Genomic DNA, 17,011 nt, shown 5'->3' with positions numbered 1-17,011 from the left:
AATATTTCAAACTTGATCAGGTTCAGAGATCAGCTGTGTGGTGCGGTGGAGGAGTATAGTTTTTAAATGTTTTTCATGCCAGGGAAGCAATGATTACCACAGTTATCTCACAGGAATCTGGGGGTTTTCTCTATGCTAAAAAGCCAGGAAAAAATAATTCAATATTCTGTAAAAAGGTGACCTGATACTAGAATCTGGCAAAGCTGTATTTTAGCGAATTTACAAAAACCTCTTAACATCTTCTTATCAGATTATGAATCAGCCTGTTCAACAATATGGTAAAAGGAATTTTTAATATTTTCAAAAACTTAAGTCGATGATCGACCATTCTATTTAGTTTTATACCTAATTACCTACCGTTACTAGAATATTCAAAATGCTTAACAAGTATGTTGTCTCTCATAAAAAAGCATAGCTTGTTAGTTTATGGCAAGTTAGGTTGATTAAAAAGTAAATTAAACACAAGTTACAAATTTCTTTCAACATTTACAAAACAGTTCCATCGGTTTCAGGTGTTATAGATCCTTCCTAATCTTGCATTACAAATGTGATATAATGTCACATAGAAAATTGAAACATTTTTATATCAATTACATAAACCAAAATGTCACAAAATAAATAAATTGATAATCTCAGTTGCCACTTGCCAACCTCAGAAAAAAACTGAAAACTAAAAATTAATACTGTGAAGGTACACAGTAGAAATCTTCAGGGCATTTGTATTTCTTTAACATTTTGTTTAAGCATTTTTTGTTAGGGAAAACAGTTTAATTCTTGATGTATATAAAATCTTAATAACTCACACTCTTGCACACATCATCTGAAACAATGAAAATTTATTCTCCATTTTAATATACAAACCTTTTCGTGTGTTATCTTTGTTCTTAAAATGTCAATCGTGTAACCCAAGGAAACAATTTTAAAACAAGGCAACTAAAAACCTATTAGTTATAAACTTTTTGACACACAATCAGGTACATGATCAACAGTTTCAGATTTACAAAATTTGTTGCTATCAGAGACCATGAGTGAGGGTCTTCGCGCAAATCAGGTTAGGCAGTAGTCAGCAGCACTAACAAGATTGGCACTAAGGCTTCTTACAATCCTACGTTGATCAAATGGCATGGCCGTGATAGTGGTGGGTGTTGATAAGGCCTTAAAACATCAACATTTACATTTACATCAACCTGTGTTCACACTAAATCCAACCCCAATGTTAGTATGGTTCTCTTTCAATTTATAATTAGAAAATCAACTTTTGGAAAAGTAGTGAAGTGTGCGTTAAGTGTTGGTCTGTGAGTGTTTAAAGCTCTTCTGTGAGTATGTTTTAAATCAAGTAGAAAGCATGTTTTCAAGTATAGATGGAGAAAGTGATGGAGAAGTTATTCAAGCTTATGTTTATCGTACATATTTTTGACTGCCCAGTTCTCCCCTTGCTGCTTCTACTTCAGCAAGCGGTCTTTTACATTTTTGTTTCAGAATCAGTTACAAATAATTGGTTTTCACAGGAAAAACCGCCGTTAGCTTCAGTGAATATTCAGCAATCACCATTAGCTTTAAAAGTTCATGGAAGTGTTCACTTAAATTTACTTGTTATGCATTCATTCTCTCAATAAGCTCACTAGAAATTAAAATCATTGTCGGAGATCCCAGTAGCAATTTCTTAGCTGCAGTCTGAGAAATGACTCTTTATCCAGCATTTGAGGTTTTAACATTCAAGGAATAACGTCTGCATTATAGTAGAAATAACAATGATAAAAAAATAAAGAATGTGTCTTGTTATTTTGAAACAATAAGTGCTTCTCATCTAGACATTTCCAAAATCCATTTCATTCAAAAGCTATTCATAGAACATATAAACAAAAGCCCTTCTTTGTTCATAAACTATTAATGTCAAATAATCATTCTTTGTGTATTAATGTAGCAATAGATTTTTAGAACTGTATTTTGTCAACTAACTTGTCATTATGTGTTCAGTTTCAACCAAGCCAAGATGGGGAAGGGAGGGCTGAGTCCCACCAAGCTCAACCTAAACAAGCTCAGCGACCCGAGCGAGCGCTACACCCTCGGAGAACTGCTTGGGACGGGTATCCATGGAAACGTCTATTCCGCCACTGACAATGAGAACAGTTAGTAGATCCAGCCCTGGTAACCATTACCTAGCATTATAAGTACTGCCCAGCTTTGGTATTGGACCAACCAATACAAGTAGACTTTCATTTCATTGCAAAATCTATGACACTTGTTTTTATGTGTAATTCATGTGATTTATGTGTGATGTCCAAGGCTAGTATTGAAGAAATAGTTTTTGTCCTATTTTATGGTAAAGTTTTTTGCTTAACTGTTTGGTTATAAAACCAGAGGATGTGCTAGTTTTAAAAAATTGAGATAACAAGTGACAAGTTGCGTAAACCTAAATATTTTTATAATTTAAATTTTTTTCAGCTTTTAATATATTTAAATTTAAAAGAAATTAAATTTGGGACTATTTATTTATTAGACAGAAAATACAACTATCAGCGAGTTCTTTTGCCTAATTGATAAACAAACCTTTCAGGTGGGATGAAAGTTGCTGTTAAGATTCAAAAAATCACTCCGGATCGCATGGATGACATCCAGGAGGAGTATAGAGTCCTGAGGGATCTGTCCAGTCATCCCAACCTCCCGGACTTCTATGGAGTTTATTTGGAGAAAACAAGGGACGGAGATCAACTTTGGTTTGTTATGCAGGTGAGTCTAAAAATATCTGTTTAGCATTGATTAGCAAACTGAAACTTCATACCTACTGTTAAACTTGTGCAATGCATTGCTTTATTGATTCAGTAGCATTTTTACATTAGAATAATGTAAGAATGAAAATTTAATATTTTATGGTCCTTGAACATCACTGTTACAATAATTGAAATTAGGAGTATAGAAGTACAGTAACAATACTAGTTTTCCTTCATATTATGAAAAAATCCAAATTCATACAAAAACAAATTTTTGGAGATGCACACTTCCACATACTGTAGTAAAACTAGTAAAATGTCTAATTTGAGCTCACACTAACAAATAATCCACCCATCTCATTAACCTTTATATGATCAACCATTTAAAATTTACTTTGTTTTAGATATTCCTCTCCAACCAAATAAAAAACATTTTCACAAATGGGTGATTTCAAATTCGTCATGAATTTTACATCAGGATTTGACAGGTGAATGACACCTGACCAAGAACAAATCAAACCCTTGAAATAAGGCGTTGTCTTCTGGCTTGTGAGAACGCCTTATCGCTTGGCCATTGGTCAGAACAAAATGATCTGTTACACAAAAAATAAATAAATACAGATTAAGTCAAATTTCAAGAGTAGCCGTTCTAAGCTCCACTCCCAGGCATGCCCCAACCAACTTTTAGGTATACCCCTTGAGCCCCCTGCCCAAGTTGTACCCCTTTTTGGCCAATATACCGGCTTTTGGGGTCAAACTAGAAAAATAACACATAACAAGCAATACTTGAAAGTAATTATTTATTTTCCAGCTTTGCGAAGGTGGACCAGTTGTAGATGTTGTGAGAGGTTTATTGAAACATGGAAAGAAGATGTCTGAAGAACACATTGCTTTCATTCTGCATGAAACTGTCAAGGTAAAAATTTGTTTGACGTTTTTAAATTTAATATTTACCTCTCAATCTGTTGCTTAAAATTTGGCATGATAAAGTAGCATAGTAATGTGATGTGCCTACTCTCTACTCCCATCAGTTTTGAACCATCAAAGAGCCTCACAACACCAATCACATCATTGCGAACACATTAAACAAGATCAACTGGTCCAATGGACGGTCAAACCAATTACTATACAATGTTTGAAGTACATCCCCTATTGTTCCCAGGCTCTTGTTCATCTTCACGAGAACCACGTGATGCATCGAGATGTGAGAGGCAGTAACATTCTGCTGACCAAGCTGGGTGAAGTGAAACTAGTGGACTTTGGACTGTCCAGGTAATTTATCAACAGAATCTTATTTTGTGGGTCGAGAACACTTTTCACCTTTTTTTGTCAGAAGAAAGTTATGGACTTAAGGAATCTTATAATGTTATGAAATAACTTAGCATTGTCGAACGTATAAACTTAATAAGTGTGGAATACCCACACATTCACTCCCACAATTTGTGAGCCATTGGGAAAAATACCAAAATGTTTCTTCATAATTCAAAATCAGGTGAAAACTAGATCCTAAAAAATCTATTAATTTATGTTTATCTTCAAACTTAACAGTACTAGTATTTGCCTTGTGGAATGTTTTACTTTCATAAATGAACCAGAAACATTACCAAAGGCATTACCAACAATGGTTAAATCCTATCTCACACAGTTCTTGTCAGGTCATGGCCATTTTCAGTCGTACCTACACTTGATGGCCAAAACAAATTCACCTGACTCTATTTACTGCCCACGCATTCCCGACGACGCGGAATTTTCCGCTGTCCACAATGGGATATACTCCGCCGGGAGGTCAACATCTTAGAGTGCTGACGGCTAAATCGATTTGTGAGACCTTGCTGACCGGGTGAGGACAACTGGGACTGCTGGTCCACTTTGTTCGGAAAAAGAACGATGAATCGGATGACAGTCTAGATCGTGTAAGACATTAACGGCTAGACACGGAGTAAGCCCTTCAGGCGTAGGCAAACTCTCCTCGTTGATGAAGTGTGACAAGTGTTCCCAGGCTAGTGTCCGAAGAGTAGAGGAGTTTTTAGTGGGTAGTCTCTGGGCCTTAAACCCGTTCGAGTCCCACACTACAGGCTAGCCACCTGTGTGCATAAATGAAATACTCACCTCTCCCTAAAAAAGGTTAAATCCACTTAGCTACACCTCTTTTACATATTTTTTTTTATAATTGTCCTAAATATCTTGACAAAATGTTTAATACGGATTATTAACCCCCTGGATTCATTAGGACCCTGAATACAGATATGATTTTTCCTTCATAGAAGCCAAAACTTGAGCCATGAGTCAAGAAAAGTGAAAGAGCTGTGGTAGAAAATATTGTGTGCATGCATACTAACAGGTTCAGGGTTTATAATTTAAAAACAGGTATGTACCTATACAATGTTCTTTTCAGGGAGTTGAAGAGCACGATGGACAAGCGTAACACAGTGATAGGTTCACCTTCTTGGATGGCCCCGGAGGTGGTTACCAGTGAGAGACTTGAAGGAACGGAAACCAACGCTTACGACAATCGAGCGGACGTCTGGGCTCTGGGTAAGCATCTGCATTTGGGTATACAAGCATTCAAACATAACTTTAAAGTCATTGTTTCATATAGTTTTTGATCTTGTCAATTCTACTCATCAACAATGATGTATTCATAAAGTATTTTGTCTTATTCAGTTAAACCAGTCTGCACCCCATTATACCAAACCCCAGGTTAACTGAAACCTAAATAACAAATTAAATGGAAAATTAGCGAGACAACAAGAACTGTCCGCTGTGGAAAGTTTATTTTGCTTGACTTAACCAACGGAAAGTACAGTCATAAAGATGAAATCCAGCAAACACTTAGTCAATTAAGGATTTATTAAGGATTTGTGTATTCAGTCGTACATGTTAACATAGTGATTAAAATATACAAAAATACTCTTGTAGATCTACTTGAATCAAAATAGCCTTTGCAAATTGCAACTATCAACTAACAAAAACGATGTTTGATCTGAAATGGCCTCGCCTCCTTAATTTTGATCGGTTGGGGTTTTACTTTTACTGTAGTTAGTTGGTTGGAGACAGACTTCCTTAGATCTTTCCTTTCCTTCACATCTTATCACAGCAGTTACTGACTTTAAAAACTTATACTGTAATGTTACTTTACTATCTTCTGATGAGGCAGTAGTAATGGTGACTATTAAGAATTACAAAATCACTGTAACTTTTGGTTACACAATGAAAACATATTTCAAATATAGCAAAAGAAGTAGCAGTAATTGTGTGGTAAAATTTTGTTACAGGTATTACAGCCATTGAACTTGGAGACGGCAAAGCACCTTTTGAAGGAATTCACCCGACTCGAGCTCTGTTCCAAATAGTGAGGAACCCTCCCCCCACTCTCTACAGACCTGCTAGCTGGACTCAGAACTTTAATGACTTCATTAATGAGTAAGTATATTGGTTACCTGCAAGTTTTACAAGACATTAACCCTTCCCAATATTAGATTTGCCAGTTGGTAGTATGAATGGTCTTAGATTCCTCGTGATTAGTTTTAAGTTTTGGCATATTAGTCAAACATTGCAATAAACTCAAATTATTATATGGTACCGGTAGTTAAAGGAATTACGTTAAGGGCTTTTATCTGTTCTGTTACTAAATTGTTCTTTCAAATTTTAGGAATTTAACATTACCGTCTTATTCCATAGGGATTAAAAGACTAGACTTCTTCCAGGACTAAATAATAAAGAGATGAGATGGAATTTTTATATTGAACTTTTAAAGGATTTATTTAGGACAGGGCTTTTGATACCAAAAAGGTCCATACAAATAGAACTTTGAAATAAATTCATAGTATTTTTCACCATCATAATCTTTATCATTTTGAAAGAGTTGTTACAGAATCGTTGGAAAAATGTTTGCTATGTATTCACTCATATATTCCATAAACTGCCCTGTCATCTCCGCATAATCTAGGTAATTTAACAATGGCACAAAAAGTAAGTTAATGTGGGAATATTTTTTTGGGAAATTCATAGTGTATGCAATTTTAGCATCATGTTTTGTGCAGGTGTTTGGAGAAAAATCCTGAGAACAGACCCTTCATGGTGGAAATAATGGAGCATCCTTTCCTGACTCAGCTACCAGAAAACGACTTCCATGTAAGATGTCATAGTTTTTGTCCTAACGATTAACAAAATAACATAGTTCATAAATGAAAAAATGTCGAGTTATAATTTTGCCTCATCAGTTCTTGAGATTTTTAACACGTTCGCTGCTGAGGACTCAGATCGGAGTCATGCCATACAGGCACAGCGTGCGTACGACTCCGGTCGGAGTCATGGTATAGTGTTAAGTTATACAAGTTTTTCTACTGTGACCTCCGCATTTATCGGGGATCAACTAAACTATGTCAACTAGTTGTGCTGGTCCTATACTTTAATTTGGTGTAGTTTGGGTTTAGGGTGGTGGTAAAATTTCCTGTAAAATCCTGTCTGGCAACGCTTTTTGACCTGTTTTCAGGGATTTTCTCTATTCGAGGCACAGTACAAAGACACTGGCTAAGGATCCAGGTAGTGCTGCTATCTGTGAGTTTTTCAGTCCACTCCCAGGGTAAAACACAGCACCATCACCGCTGCTGTTTTACCACTGTCAAGACTGAAATATTTTAATGCCTATTGCGTTCGCTGATTCACAGGTGCACCGAGGCTGCATCACATTTCCGACAATCCCGCCAAAGGGATTCTCACAGCGTACGTGTTAATAGATTCTGTGGGATTTTGGGTTTCACATTGTACTTCAGTAACAACTAGATATCCTTTTTCGGTCAAAGAGCTATTAAACAGTTTGAATTTTAATTAATTTATTAATTTTTAATTAACATTCCAGTTGACTCATGAACTCAAGAGTCTTCTTGATATGGTGAACCATGATATAATCTCTACTAGAAGAGAAGAGGTTGTTGTCAACAAGAAATTCATGAAGGTATGTACATTAGATTTGAAGACATTTATCAGTTTATATAGTATATATTTTTGGAGTACAAAGTGCCAGAAATACCCCATTAAAATTCAAAATGAAAGTTCAAAACTCCAAAACATAATAATTTTTAGCCTACAAACTAAAGTTTTTTTTGGGGCAGCGGTAATACATTTTAGAAAAATAGATTCAGTCTACAACTTTATGATTTACACTTTCATATATCCAAAATGGTTGTATGTGTTATTTTTAATTTTAAAAATTCACAGCCATCAGCTCACACTTTAAACCTCTGACTTTAACTCCATCCTCTTTATGGTATAGGATGATACCATATAGTTATAGATATAGGTATAAGTATGGTATAAGGATCTGGCTACGCTTATGAAGAAATGAGAGCTTTAAAGTGGAGTGTCGTGAGCTTTAAACCGATAAGTTATGAGTTTGAGAATTCATGAGCTTATGCAAAAACTTCCATAACTCCAAACTTTCCAAAGTCATAACCAAAGGGATCCAAACAATATTGAGTTTGAATAACATTCCCACACTTGTAAACAACTCAAGTTATTTTCTGATGTTTCACCAAAACAATTTGTATTGCAGACCAAGTCACACCAGACCCCTGAGGTGATGCATGTAGAGGACCTGGCAGCTTTGGAGGACATTACAGAGGACACAGTGCTGAGTGAGCTACAAGAGAGGACTAAGGAAGGACACTGTTACTCCTTCATCGGCGATGTCCTGCTGTTTCTCAACCCTAACTCGGAGCAGGACATCTACAGTTTTGAGGTAACTACAATGGATATGTGAAGGAGTTGGTGAAATATTGTGACAAAATTTTGGTGTTTTCAGTATTTTTATCTTGAGTCTTGTATAGAGGGAAAAGGAGGTTTACTATCTGACAATTATATTTTTCCAACTTTAACTATAAGGATGGGGTTATTTTAAATCTTGCTTTAGCAACATGGGTTTAAATTACCTGTGAATGTATGAGAATGATCTACACTGATACTGGGCTCTTACCCAAGACATCACTTCTTTTAGTTTCACAGTCCATTGCACTTCCATTTAAACAACCAACACAACCCACTAAATTTCATGTGATGGTTTTAGAGTGGTTGAATAAAATGAATTAGAATCTTGAAACAAATTACTAGGGTTATACAGAACCCTATCAATTAGTGTGGGGTGTAGGGGAAGGTGAGGGAATTAATTCTCCCATCAACACTGCATGACAGCCACATCACTGGACCCTAGTGGACTAATCAAATGTTTATTAGTAGACAATATTTCACTCTAAAAAATAATGAATGGTGTTGCTGACAGATTCTTTCTACCCTGCTTGCCACTCTAATTTATATACCCTAATCTATAAACTAAGCATTTATTGTTTTCTGAATTGACTGCAGAATCAGACCAAGTACTTCTGCAAGAGCCGATCAGACAACGCTCCTCACATCTACAGCGTGGCTGACAGTGCGTTCCAGGACGCCTTTCATCACGAGGAGCCTCAACACATCATACTGTCCGGGGAAACTCTCTCTGGGAAAACCACCAACCTCAAACATCTTCTCAATCACCTCAACTACCTCGGGCTGGTAAACACAGACTTTATTAGATAGTTAATTCAAGAGGGGGGAGGGAGGCATGGGCATTACTAGGGAGGTTTGGAAGCCTTTTACTTCTAGAGTTAGATTTGTATGACGGTCACACGGTATTTGGATGATTGAGTTTTGACTAGGGATGACAATAGAACTACACATTCTATTTCCATGTCAGTTGAAGCCAGTTTTAGAAAGACAAACTTGGTTAAATTGAACCAGCTCACAGAGGATGCTGATGTAAATTACTGATTTCTGTGAAATTACTTTGCCGAATCGTTTACCAAGCCAAACTAAAAGGACTTGCATTGTAAACTAAGCATTTTTACTGCCATATCAACCATCACAGTAACAAAACTTTAGGAAAACATAAAATACTATTTTGTAGCATCACACCGTGAGTGTGGCCCATTCAAATATGTTCTTTTTAAATACAAAAAATTAACAATAACTGATTTATATAGATGGGCTGTCTACCTCAGTATCCAAAAGTGAATCTCAAACCATGAAAAGGAAAGAAGAGTGAAGGAGGCATGTTAAATTATCAAAATTGTAGTCTATTACTGACTAAGATCAGTCCACTCATTGAGGTTTAAAAGCCTGCTATTAAGCAATCCATTTAATTTCACCCGCAACTGGTTTAGACTCCTATGTGGAGCCATCTTCGGGTGGTATATCCTTTCTTCACAAGAAGAGCGTTATATTTAACACAAAATAAATAAACATTTACACACAACACATATAGACACGAAACATTTATGGTACCTAACTGATCAGATATGACAACAGGCGACGCTAACCCCGGCGGAGTTTAAGTCCAGTCTAAACTCCAGTTTAGTTCAGTCCAGAGTTACTGGACTGGTTATTTTCCCTAGCGTCGCCTATGCTGTCATAACTGATCAGTTGCCATAAATGTTTCGTGTCCGTATATATGTGTCGTGTGTAAATGTTTATTTATTTTTATGTGTTAAATATGACGCTCTTCTTGTGAAATAAGAAGAAATCCTTGTACCATCCGAAGATGGCCCCACATAGGAGTCGAAGCTAGTTACGACTGCAATTATGTGTATTGCTTGATAGCAGGTATTTAAACCTTAATATTATATTTGGCCATCTGGAGGCTAACATCCACATTGAAATCAGTGCATTCTTTACTCAAATTTATTAAAAGCCTAGTAATCTTTTATTATTTTATTTATGTGTTAACACTTTTTCAGAGCCCAAACAAGGTGGGTGATAAGCTGATCAAGGCACTGAGTATAATCCATACCATCGGCAACGCTGCCACTCCTGTCAATGCAGACTCTACTAGGCACATCATGATGTTACAAGTGACCTTCTCCAGCACCGGCAAAACCTCTGGAGGAATCTTCTGGGTGTACCAGCTGGAGAAGTGGAGAGTCACTGGCTGTCCGTGAGTATCACTGTTGGTTACAGTAGCCTACAGTAAAAACAAGAAAATAGCTTATAGAATCAGTGGGTGTTACCACATTCAGCCAATTTGGGGATAGTAGCAACACAATATTCTGAAACTATATTTTAAACTATACAAACAATATTGTTTTAAGATTTCAAAATGCCTCAATATTGATAAACATGATTAGAAGATATTGTTTGTGGTATTTTTGTTCTATCTCAGATTCAAGAATTTGAAATGCTTGCATATACCTTTGTTGTTGTCTGAGTTCTTGTAGGTAAGATACAATATAGACTGTATCATGTAAAGAAAGAGTTAGTAATAAGTGAATAAGAAGGCCCAGGTGATTAAAATTTAAAAATGCGCTGTATCAGGTACGTGGCTTTTCAGCTCATGACCTAGACTCTTAAAGTTTCTCATCTTTATTGGTTTTTATGTCCTTTTTGTCTGTATTTCCTTAAACAAATATTTTGTTATGTTCTTAAAATCGTATTTGTTTTTTTCAATTATTCCTATTTCACCTGCAAAGACCAATATTGATGGTGCCTATCGTGATTTGTACCTCAGTTTTCCTGACCTCTTTCATCTTAATGCCACACCATTGATACGGAGAGATATCTGAACTAAATCCCTCATTAAGCGGTGAATATTGTTAAATTCCTCATTCCCTTATTTCAGGGTGAGAGCCCATGCAAATTTCCACATCTTCTACTACCTCTATGACTACTTGGAGTCTGAGGGTACACTGGACCAGTTCAGTTTGGACGGAGGTAGAAACTACCGCTATCTGGGCACAGCAGGCTCTGAAAATGATTCTAAAGTTCCTTTCGGGCCACGGGAGGAACCTCATAGGAATCCTAAAAAGTTCAAGGATTTTGAAAAGTGCTTGATTGACCTCGAGTTTGATCAATACCAGAGAGAGCGCATTTACAAGACAGTGGCAGCCATCTTGTTGCTGGGAGAGGTCAAGTTTGAGAAGGCGGAGGATGGAAAAGCTGGTCTCGCCAACACAGAGGTTGCGAATAAAGGTAAATGTAAACTTGAACCTGTGGGATTTGACTTATAAATAATTAAGAAGTAGCGGTTTTTTATGTACTGTCTTCTTTAATTCCTCTAAGCCAGGTTTTTTGTATGCATTTTGAGCAGACCCACTTTTATAAACGGGAAGACTGGGCATATGCCCAGGGGCGCCGGAGGTTTGGGGGCGCCCACCGGGTGCCCCTCAATCACCGCCTGCCTGCACAAGGAAAAAAGGGGGCACTGCTTTTGGGTTTGCCCAGGGCTCCACTGACCCTTAACGCGGCCCTGATTTTGAGCTGGTGTTTTTGAAACTAAATTAAAACATATTAGGTGTAGGTCCTACCTAATAAAACATAAGACATTTATTGATCTTTAGGCAAAATTACATGCAATCGATCTTGACATGGACGCTTGAAATGCACAAGTCAGTCATAAGTACAATAGTAAAACATGCTACACTAAAGCAAACAAAACAAAATAAGTGTTCATTCTACAAAATTAAATAAGAAAAATTACCTGAATGGTGAATGCAATAGGTAATAGTCAAATTATTTCCACTGCTTCTTTAGAACTTTTTATTCTTTTTTAAGTTCTAATCTAAAGCTACCTATGACCAAATAATAACATTCAGAACTAGATACAGTTTAATATAAAATCTAGAAAAATTCACTTGTTTTACTTTTAGTAAAACTTGAACATTTTGTTGTTGCAGTGGCCAACCTGCTAGACGTAGATGAGAAGAAATTCTGCTGGGCCTTGTGTAACTACTGTCTGGTAGTGAAGGGGACGGCGCAGCGGCGCAAACACTCGGTAGAAGAGGCGCGTGAGGCGAGGGAAGTGTTGGCACGAGGACTTTACTTCCGTCTTGTCGACTGGATAGTCAACACCATCAATCTCAAGCTTTCATTCACAAGAGCTATGTTGTAAGTGATAACTCTTAGAGTATTATCTTTGACCATGCGTAGAACAGAACGGTTAACATCCTTTGTTTTTTGAATTCCAAAGAAATTGCTTTAAATAAACTGCTTATTAACGATATCATTTTATGTTTCAGTGGGGACAGATTTTACATCAACCTGTTGGACCTATTTGGGTTTGAATGTTATCCAAAGAACAGTCTGGAACAATTGTTTGTGAACACTGTGAACGAACAACTTCAGTACCATTATAACCAAAGGATATTTGTCTGGGAAATGGTAAGAGAATCAGAATTACTCTATTGTGGTTGTATAATATTATCCTGTGTGAAAGAGAGCTTTTGGGTTTTGACTTTTAGGGATATACATTTTTTTATTAATATGTATATGGGTTTCAAAACAGTAGTTCTCCAATACAGATAAAACAGTTAAGTCTGATTGGCTGAAAGTTTTTTGTGCTTGCCTTCGAATCCCTTCAAATCTGATAGTTGATGGTTTAATCCCAAGTGAATACACTGAACAATTCTAATCTGTATCCTGTATCCTGTAGCCATTTGTCTTTGGGATATCCATTAGTGATTCTTTCTAACAAAATGTCCATGTTAAAATGGTCACACAATCAGGCTTTTGAACTGTTCCTTACAAAAAATTTGCCATGTCCCTAGCATAGATACAAAAAATTAAAAGTTCTTCTCCTGTATAGGAACCCATACCTTTTTCTCTATATAGGTGAATGTACAGTTTAAAGTGGGCTACAAACAACTGGGACATGTCATTAGCATTAGCATGGCACAGCTGAATGACACTGATGAAAACAAAATTGAATGCAAGCCTCCGTCTAAGGTCCTGTCTTTTAACTACAAGATACGACGTTCTCAGAGAAAGCTTATCACTAAAATGACACAGTAGTGGGGGAAATATTGTCACCACTTGTTCATGAACCTCTGTTACTTCACCACTGAATTACCCTAGGTACTCATACTGACTGGAAACAAATCTAAAGCCAAAGTATAGTAATGTAAAATGCTATGCACTGATCTACAATTCTATATTGTCTGGTATTTGAAACCTACTGTATGGAAAAGGAATCTATAAGGTAATTCATAGAAAGGTGGCTGGAATAAATTTCATTTTACAATAAAATTTATTAGTTTATAACTATTTTTGCAATTTGTGTTATATAGCAAGAACAAATCGAGGAGAACATTCCCCTGCAGCCGTTGCAGTATTATGACAATAAACCAACCATAGATGAACTGATGAGCAAACCTGACGGCCTTCTGTATATCGTCGATGAATCCAACAAGAACAACCAGGGTGCTGATTTTATCATAGGTAGGATGTTCCACGAATAAAAATAAAAAAAGAATAGTTTCAAATTTGAACACATCAAACAATTTAACACTAAGCTGTACAGAATGAAATAAAATAACTCTATAAAGTGTTAGCATTAACCTGGTGAAAGTCCAAGTTTTAGTATTGCTAACCAATTGTATAACCATTCCAGAAAAACTTCAAAGCACTCCTAAGGGTCCGAGAGTTAAAATGTCTACGTCAAAAGAGTTCACAGTTGCCCACTACACTGGAAAGATCGCGTATGATGTACAGGACATGCCCATTAAAAACCGCGACTTCCTGCCTCCGGAGATGATAGAGACGATGCGACTATCCAACGATGAAGTGATCAAACAGCTGTTCACCAACCAGCTGTCCAAGAGTGGTAACCTGACAGTCCATGTGGATCAATCGCAGCAGGTGACCACAGGGAAGAAGAAACGCTGGGGAGCTGCGTTGGTGGCTGAGAGGCAGAAGGTGAGATTACAGTAGAAAAAGAATTAAAGCATAAAAATCTACAATTAAAACATGTGTTACATAAGATCACAAGTCAGAGTAAGGTGTCGTAATCTTTTATACGGAATATCTACTGTGTAAAAAAAAACACTATCACGGAAATAAAATTTCAATATTTCACCATGAAAGCGGTTTATGTACCTACATTAGTAAATTTATCAAAAGAGAATGCATCTTAAATGTTTGATGCTAAAAAAAACTACTTCAAAATTATGTAGATAATCACCAAAAGGGATTTAATGAACACAATAATTTGATTTGTGGGAGAGATAATTTGCATAGTGTGAGGGATAAAACTGTTTAAAACCCCGTAAAACTTTTCTGATAATGGAATTTGGCTGGAATTCATTAGGGGTAGAAATAATGTTATTCCAAGATATTGATATTAGTTTTCTTCCATTAGTATTGGTATCTAAAACTGCACAAAATCATCAAACAACTTCAAACTACAAAACTATTTTCTATCCAAAAGTAGAATAAACAAAATTTTTTGGCAATGTCAATGGACAATAGCAAACTATTTCAGACATACAATCAAATGTAAACAAACTCAATCTAGTTTTGATATTTGGTGATGCATTCATGTTCACATAAACTCTTTTATTCAGTTCCATATTAACTCTGAGCCTCCAATTCATCCAACTAAAGCTTATAATGTGTTCTCATTGCAGAGGTCGTACAACACCCAGTCCCGCGGTGAGTACTCGCAGACGCGTCGCATGCGCACGGGCTCCGCTACGTTCCGAGCTGCGAGTCTGGAGTTGCTGCGTAACCTAGCCATGGGACAGGACGGCTGTGTTGCTCTGGGAGGAACACACTTTGTGCGTTGCATCAGGTAAGTGACTTTTCATCTCACGACCTAGACTTAAAGTTTCTCATCTTTATTGATTTTATCTGTGTTTTCTTAAATAAGGTTGTCGTCACGTTCAAGTCGCCTTGGTTTATTCCATTGTTCCTATTTCACCTGCAAAGACCAGTACTTATTGCCTATCTTGATTTGTTTGTTCCTCAGTTTTCCTGACCTTTTTTGTTTTTAGAGATTTATCTATAAATCCATACAAAAGTATAGAGGAAAAATTATTTCATTGAAAATATTCTGAAATAATTAATTTATTGAAATAAACTGATCTACCATATATTGTAGTGAGTTGGTATTACCACAGACTTTGGGCCCAAGGTAGTGAGGTTATGGTTCGGATCCTATCGGCCACTACTTTTTGTCAGTACTTTTTCCCTTGCTTCACTGGATACGTACCATGCGTAGGCCGGAGGCCTATATATGGATATGTAAATACAAGATTAAAAGAGGCTGCCAACATACCCATGCCTGTCCAATGGTAGTTTCTTCTTGGGATGTCATTCAGTGGTGTAGTATTACAAAAACCACACAATAAGAACATTTAATTTGACTATAAAAATTACTATCCAGAAAGTCAACCCACAAAGCCTTCCTAGATCTCATACTGGATATTTTATGATTACATCGATGGTTACAGAAATCATCTCACTCAGTTAAACCACAACTGACTGTGAAGTTTGTTTCTCCTTCAAAACTTTTTAATTTTTGTAGGGCCGACCTGACGGGTAGTCCGTACGGGTTCCAACCAGATGTTGTTCGTCAGCAGCTACGAGCCCTAGCCGTCATCGACACTGCGCGAGCTCGAGCTAAGGGATACTCTCACCGGGTTGGATTTGCTGAGTTTATTCGACGGTAATATATAGACATACACACCTTAGTATTAAAGTAATTGTAAGAAGTACAGACTATTTCTTCAGAATTTTCTCCTTGTCATTTAAATTATTTTTACCCATAAAAACATGAGTAAAGCTATACCCAATAGTGGGGTCTGCTTTTGAACATATATTTATTCAGGGCATAGATAGCCTATATTTCAGAACTTAAATAAATAAGCCTACCTCTACCTACACACTTAGCTTACCTATCTACCCAGTCTAAATTATCTGATACTATACTGGATTATAGCTTTACTCTTAATACAGCTTCAGTATCCAATAGTCAATGATTATAGCTACCCAAGCTAAGATTTTGAGTAAGTCAATAGTTACTAACCTTACTAAAATTTCAATCAGATTTAGTTTTTTACCCTTTGTTTTTCACCAAGTTCTCAGAATTGTAACTGTTTACCTTAAAAAAAATAAGTAAATACATATTTCCAGATACAAGTTCTTGGCCTTTGACTTTGACGAGAATGTGGAGGTCACAAAGGACAACTGCCGTCTGCTCCTGGTGAGATTGAAGATGGAAGGATGGGTCATCGGCAAGTCCAAAGTTTTCCTCAAATACTACAATGAAGAATATCTGTCAAGGTATTTATCGGCTGTAAATATCTGTGTTACTCATGGGATTTTATGTCTTGTCAACTAGATAGTGTTATTGATTAAGATAAAACACAGGCTGGAAAAAAAATGCAATGGTAACTTTATCCTATGATCATGGAGCGATTCTTTAAAAACTGGTGATAAATGTGAAAGCCATCATAGTGAATGTAGTAAAAATACTGAAAATTGATTACCATGATTCC

General features: G+C 36.6%; 1 protein-coding gene across 3 annotated transcripts in view; it reads left to right on the top strand.

Annotated features, from left to right (window-relative positions):
• The window catches only part of LOC128999714 (neither inactivation nor afterpotential protein C), a 35,329-nt gene that overhangs the window by 7,745 nt on the left and 10,573 nt on the right, over positions 1–17,011 (top strand). For 2 of the 3 annotated variants that reach the window (XM_054426358.1, XM_054426356.1), the window contains exons 1-20: positions 1,122–1,215; positions 1,978–2,129; positions 2,558–2,730; positions 3,523–3,627; positions 3,874–3,983; positions 5,107–5,246; positions 5,987–6,134; positions 6,755–6,845; positions 7,573–7,668; positions 8,266–8,451; positions 9,072–9,260; positions 10,481–10,677; positions 11,359–11,708; positions 12,413–12,623; positions 12,755–12,896; positions 13,802–13,952; positions 14,125–14,429; positions 15,140–15,303; positions 16,039–16,179; positions 16,647–16,796. In XM_054426358.1, coding sequence (XP_054282333.1) covers positions 1,124–1,215; positions 1,978–2,129; positions 2,558–2,730; positions 3,523–3,627; positions 3,874–3,983; positions 5,107–5,246; positions 5,987–6,134; positions 6,755–6,845; positions 7,573–7,668; positions 8,266–8,451; positions 9,072–9,260; positions 10,481–10,677; positions 11,359–11,708; positions 12,413–12,623; positions 12,755–12,896; positions 13,802–13,952; positions 14,125–14,429; positions 15,140–15,303; positions 16,039–16,179; positions 16,647–16,796 — 3,293 coding nt within the window. In that variant the 5' untranslated portion in view covers positions 1,122–1,123. Of the gene's footprint in view, positions 1–1,121; positions 1,216–1,977; positions 2,130–2,557; positions 2,731–3,522; positions 3,628–3,873; positions 3,984–5,106; positions 5,247–5,986; positions 6,135–6,754; positions 6,846–7,572; positions 7,669–8,265; positions 8,452–9,071; positions 9,261–10,480; positions 10,678–11,358; positions 11,709–12,412; positions 12,624–12,754; positions 12,897–13,801; positions 13,953–14,124; positions 14,430–15,139; positions 15,304–16,038; positions 16,180–16,646; positions 16,797–17,011 lie in introns of those variants that run through there. The other variant, XM_054426357.1, reaches the window with a different exon arrangement.

Source organism: Macrosteles quadrilineatus, unplaced genomic scaffold (genome assembly GCF_028750875.1).
Source record: "Macrosteles quadrilineatus isolate MER2022 unplaced genomic scaffold, UCM_ALF_1.0 Scaffold_8__2_contigs__length_117827958, whole genome shotgun sequence".
In the NCBI taxonomy this organism is placed as follows: Eukaryota; Metazoa; Arthropoda; class Insecta; order Hemiptera; family Cicadellidae; genus Macrosteles; species Macrosteles quadrilineatus.
Note: the sequence above shows the minus strand (reverse complement) of the source record. Positions and strands in the feature narration are given on the sequence as shown.